Source organism: Papio anubis, chromosome 2, assembly GCF_008728515.1.
Source record: "Papio anubis isolate 15944 chromosome 2, Panubis1.0, whole genome shotgun sequence".
NCBI classification, from domain to species: Eukaryota; Metazoa; Chordata; class Mammalia; order Primates; family Cercopithecidae; genus Papio; species Papio anubis.
The window spans coordinates 47,540,072-47,546,071 of NC_044977.1; the positions used below are offsets into that span (position 1 = coordinate 47,540,072).

The 6,000-nt window shown below is 44.7% G+C and overlaps 1 protein-coding gene across 2 annotated transcripts in view; it reads right to left on the reverse strand.

Annotated features, from left to right (window-relative positions):
- The window catches only part of RUVBL1 (RuvB like AAA ATPase 1), a 42,625-nt gene extending 36,865 nt beyond the window's left edge, over positions 1-5,760 (reverse strand). The window contains exons 1-2 of one of the 2 annotated variants that reach the window (XM_003906912.5): positions 5,469-5,760; positions 1,253-1,339 (exon numbers count right to left, since the gene is read on the reverse strand). In XM_003906912.5, coding sequence (XP_003906961.1) covers positions 1,253-1,339; positions 5,469-5,609 — 228 coding nt within the window. In that variant the 5' untranslated portion in view covers positions 5,610-5,760. Of the gene's footprint in view, positions 1-1,252; positions 1,340-5,402 lie in introns of both variants that reach the window. The other variant, XM_009181373.4, reaches the window with a different exon arrangement.
- Between the last annotated feature and the right edge of the window lie 240 nt (positions 5,761-6,000).

The following is a 6,000-nucleotide window of genomic DNA, read 5'->3' on the forward strand; positions in this document are numbered from 1 at the left end:
TTTCTAAATTATTTACTTTAGGAAGAAGAAAAATGGAGGGAAAGAGAAGGTCTAAGATGTAAGGAATTGCAAGCAAATAAATGGTAAATGCGCTGGACAAGCTAATGTTGCCTGGAGAGAGGTAACTGAAGCTCACATCTGTATGGCGCTTTACAGTTTAAAAAAACTGTTCACAATTTGCTTTTGTATAGGAAGAGAAAAAACTGTTCACAAATACAACACTTCTTCCCCTTGTAAGACACCAATATAAGATACATGATCAATAATCATTTCAAAATTATAATGCAAGTCATTATCTTACAACCGATCAGTTTAATAACTGCTTGAAATAGGTAGAGTATGCTTTTGCTCAGAAAAGTTAAGGGACCTGCCTCAGGTCTCACAGCGAGTCAATACCAGAGCTGGAATTTAAAGCCCATCTCTTTTCACACACAACCCCAAGCTCCCACTTGCTCACATCAAGCGGCCCTTTTGAAGAATAAGCAAGCTCAGATTGGGAACTCTGGTGAATTTCAAGTATCTGGCCAGTCCCCTCACAAATCCCAAGAAGTCACACGGTGTCCTCTGCCTGAAAGGCCCTTATCTTCCCTGTAAAGCTAAATCCTCTCCTAGCTCTGAAGGGAAAATGTCAAGTCTCAACCCTTCCAGCTGTACCAGCCCGCAGTGCTGCCTCCTGCTCAAATTCCAGCTGCATTTAATATTAGTCAATACCTCAAAGCTGAGCACTCATACTGAGTCCTCTTGTGCTGTCATGATTTCCTTTCTTTCTGCCCTGGAGAGACTGTAAGCCCCTTGAAGATAAAAATCATGTCTCTAATTCTCGTTTTTCTTTTTTTCATCTCTCACACAGCCACAATAGCAATGGGTAAAGCTAGCATTTGGAAGAACGCTTGTTGACTCATTTTTTTGTCCCCTCAAATAAGATGTCACTCAGAAAATCTTTATGAAGCCCTAGGCCAACAGAAATGTATTTCCACAGCAAAGGAGACTTGAAAGAGATAAAGGACAAATTCTAGAGACAATGAGACCCCTTCAAGGACTTCATTCTCTCTTCTCTGGAGGTAGGCCAGGATAATTTGAATTTCAGAAGCAGGGATTTTAGATACACAATTGTATTATTGCACATTAGTTTTAAAAACATACATATAACCCATTTAGCTAAACAAAGACTAGTTAAGACATGAATTCAATTTGGCTTAGACACTAGGATCATTCTCTTGGGTAGATTTAAAAAATGAGAGAAAATGAGTACCTTGCCAGTTCCAGGAGGTCCTGCCAACAAGACAGCTCTTCCAGCCATTTTCTTGCTTTTGATTAATTCTACTATGACGCCACATGCCTACACGCCACAGTGGAAAGAATAAATCAGTATTAAAATATTTCACAAGGGGAAAAAACTCAGTCCCTGGCCTATACAATTCACACACTCATCCAACTAACACTGAGTGCCGGTGCACTGCAGACACCATTCTAGGTGCCGAGGGTAACGGAGGCAAAGCAGAAAAGCCTTGTACTTGTGAAGCTCATGTTTTAGGGAGGGAGACAAACATACAAACATTGCATACATGATCTTCATTACCACTATGAAGAAAAAGGGATGATGAGAGAGAATCAGTGGCTAGAAAGTGATCCTGAAATGTCTTTCTGATGACATTTAATTTGATATGTGAACCTCTGGGAGAAGCAGGAGTCAGTGTTACAGGCAAAGAAAACAGCAAATTCAGAAAATCCAAAGCAGAAACGAGCTTGGCATATCCAAGGGATAGAAAGGTTGCAGTGACCAAAGTATGGTGAAAAAGACCACGAAGATGAGGCTGAAGAGGTAGGCAGCAGCCAGAACGCAGAACAGGAACGTATAGTCTGTTGTAGAGTTTGGATTTTACTCTACATAAATAATAGGAAGCCACTGAAAAGGTCTTGAAGACTACATGTCATGTTATAATTTGTTTTTAAAACATGGTGCTGGCTACTGTATGAAGAATGCACAGTATGAGTACAAGTAGAACACTGATTTTTGGCCCAGGGTACAGGGATAGACGCCAGGGGCCCAAATACCTCTTGAATTTGGGAACAAAACTGTGTTTATATTCATATACATTTTTTTCCAGGGAAAGGATCCATAGATTTCATCAAATTCCCAAAGTAACCTACTAAGCGGTAAGAATCAATGACATAGAGTACTAGCTGGTCATCAGTGAACACTGTAAATACTGATTGTGAAGTTAAGCCTATGGCACTATTAGATCCATTGAATATGTTTTGAATCCTCAAGATTAAATTACTTTATCATCTGTTAGTATATTTTAAATACATTATAAATCTCTGAATTTTATTAACCATTTGCAGTACACGTGTGTATATATACATACACATATTCCATAAATGGGCTATGGACCATCATATATTTTAGAGTATTTGACTATAAGGGGGGAACACTGAGAAAGTTACACTAGCTGAGCATCTATATCTCAAGACTGCATAATATAAGGTTTGCTACACTGATTTAATAACTGAATATGTGACTATCTAAAAGGTGCTCTTCTCTCTGGGCAGTGACCACACTGCCAGAGTCTTGTGAATACATCTTATCTCTTCTACCTCTATTCCTCATGGACAGTGAAGTACCTTGGTCTCACACTTATGGCAGCCCCTCAAAAAATATGTCAGGACTACAGGTGCCTGCCACCACGCCCAGCTAATTTCTTGTATTTTTAGTAGAGATGAGGTTTCACCGTGTTAGCCAGGATGGTCTCAATCTCCCGACCTTGTGATCCGTCTGCTACTGGGGAGGTTGAGGCAGGAGAATGGCATGAACCCGGAAGGTGGAGCTTGCAGTGAGCCAAGATGGCGCCACTGCACTCCAGCCTGGGTGACAGAGTAAAGCTCCCTCTCAAAAAAAAAAAAAAGTAAGGAATATGTGTGGGTATACTATATCCATCCCATTTCCACTTCAGTTACCAAAGCACACTGCCCTTAATAGAACCTAGAAGATATTCTTCAGATGCTACTTTTTCAGATGGAGTCTCACTGTCACTCAGGCTGCAGTGCAATGGCGCAATCTCAGCTCACTGCAACCTCCGCCTCCCAGGATCAAGTGAGTCTCCTGCCTCAGCCTCACGAGTAGCTCAGACTACAGGCACATGCCACCACACCTGGCTAATTTTTGTATTTTTAGTAGAGACAGGATTTTGTTATGATGGCCAGGCTGGTCTCGAACTCCTGACCTCAGGTGATCCGCTTGCCTTGGCCTCCCGAAGTGCTGGGATTACAGGTGTGAGCCACTGCGCCCAGCCCAGATGCTATATTTCTAAACAGATAAAAAGCCTAGCCAGGCGCGGTGGCTCATGCCTGTAATCCCAGCACTTTTGGAGGCCGAGGTGAGTGGATCACCTGAGGTCAGGAGTTCAAGACCAGCCTGGTCAACATGGTGAAACCCTGTCTCTACTAAATATACAAAAATTAGCCGAGCATGGTGGTGGGCGCCTGTAATCATGGCTACTCACGAGGCTGAAGCAGGAGAATCACTTGAACCCGGGAGGCAGAGGTGGCAGTGAGCCGAGATCGCACCATTGCACTCCAGCCTGGGCAACAAGAGCGAAACTTCATCTCAAACAAAAACAAAAACAAAAACAAAAAAACCTACTATGATCTTTCCATATAACCTTGTCATATAATCCTCAGCACTGAAGCTCTTTGGGAAACTCAAGGTAGAAGAGACTTTACAAACCTTGGATATGTGCTTTTATTTACAGACCAGGACCTCTTCCATCTATTCTCCCTCAGTTTCCACTCCAACTTCTCTCAGGTGAGATAAGCTTGAATTCTAACATTTAAAAAGAATTGGAAGGGTCTTTAAATGATCACCTAGTCTAACTCTCATTTTTCAGGAGGTTACTGATGTGACCAGAATCACACAAGAATCTGGTAGCTGAGGTGGGTCTTAAGCATACAGCATCAGTTAAGAGCATGGACTCTGGGATTAAATACATAGACTTGAGTTAAAATACTCTCCCACTTACCAGATGAGTAACCTTGGACCTACTTACTTGACCTCTATGAACCAGAATTTCCTCACTTGAACAGAGTTCATACTAGTCAATGGCACACATGTTAAAGGGTGTAGGGGTGAAGTGTAGTGATGCCTGCAATTCACCTTGAAATGTAAAAGTGGATTGGGAGAGGGACACATGGAAAGATATATGATAAAGCAGCATAGTAAAATGCTAATCATAGAATTTAGGTACACAGGTACTTACTATACAAGTCTTTCAACTTTTTTTGTATGTCTGAAAACTGTCATACTAACACAGGGAAGGGACAACTAATTCGTTGGATATGACAAGGCAATGGACACACAGCTACTTAGCACAGTGCTTGGCACATGGAAAGCACTCAACCAATGTTAGCTACTTGCAGTAATAGCTGCTTAGTAAGACAGAGTCAAATACTTCCTTTTTGGAAAGATGATGCTCAAAATGGAAACCCGAGGTTTTTCTTTTGAGCCCTTTCTATTTAGAAAAATCAGGCTAAGAGGCAGTAGCTTAACTTTGTATTAAGTGAAGATTTTTGTACAAGCTAAGGCTCTGCAAAGGCCAAGGGGCATGGCTGTGACCTCAGACAACAGCAGGCAGAGACAGTGGCTATGTCATCATAGAGCACTGATTTGGGAGTCAGAAATACATGTGAGCGCAAATTCCCGCTTTACCATTACTAAAACGAGTGTCAAGTATATAGGTGAAGTGCCCTCTCCCCAACTCAATATTTTCACCTGCCAAAAAACAATAATGTATGTGAAAGTACTTGGCATCACTAGCACTCAGAAAAAGGAGATTTAATTGGAATGGTCAAAAAGGATGCTTGGAGGGATAAATAAACCAGATTGCTCTTCTCCCTAATTCCCACTTCTCTCCCTCAGCTCCCGGGTCCTGGGAACCAAAATGAGCTTTTAAAGTTTAGTCAATTCCCTACTTTAAACCGTCCCACGGCCTGCCAGTGCGTTCACAATAAAATCCAATTTCCTTACCGTGGCCGACAAAGTTCTGCAGTAACTAACCCCACCAAGATAATTACTTTTGTTTATTGATGTATACGTTTATCGTCTCTCACCACACTAAAATGTAACCTCCTATCTTATCTCCCGCTGTATCCCGGGAAATAAGTGTCGCGAATAGAGCTCAGCACGGATTAAGGGGACGGGGTTGTGTGGGTTTCCATTAGTACTTGTCCGTGAGTTGAAGCAAACCGTCAACTGCCCCCAGTGGGTCGTCACTAGTTTTCCTGGGGCGGCCCCTCACCCAGCTCCAGGGCGGCGCCCCTCCCCGAGCCCCTGGCCTATTTTCACTTCCCTGAGGCAACTATGGCGGGAGACCCCTGGCGCGCGCATCCCGCCCCGAGCCACTGACTTCAGCAGCTCTCTCTCCGCAGCAGCCCTGCTTGGAGCCCCCAACTCCCTGGTCCGCTGGCCACACCTCTCGCGCGTTCTCCTGGCCGACGAGCCCTGAGGCCGCCTGCTTGGCCAAGCCGCTCTCGTCCAGCCCCAGCCCTTTCACGTGGCTGTGGGAAGCGATGCGCTGCGTTTTCGTGGTGCTCTTCACCTCCTCAATCTTCATTTTGCGGACGCCGGGAGCTAAAACCAGCGTGGAAAACCAGCAGATAGGACAGTGCGCCCAGCGCCCGAGTTACCATGCGGCCGTTACTAGGGCAATTTGCAAAGGCCCGCCTAGGTTGGCCTTCCATTGGTGGAAGCGGGAACGCCTCCGCTCTCCATAGGCTCACGGCTGCGCCCATCGCGGCTGCTGCTGGAGCTCCAGTCACTCACTTCCGGCTGTGTCTCTGGGTTGGCTTCCCCCGCAGCCGGCGCTTCCTGCCCAGGCTGGGGTCGGTAGCACAGTGGGACCACGCCCCGGATTTGATTTCGGGCTGGGGCGTTGCACGAGGTAGTGGCCCGCGGGTACCACTCCTAATCCTTCCGTCCTGTCCATTATCACGTTTGAACGTCAT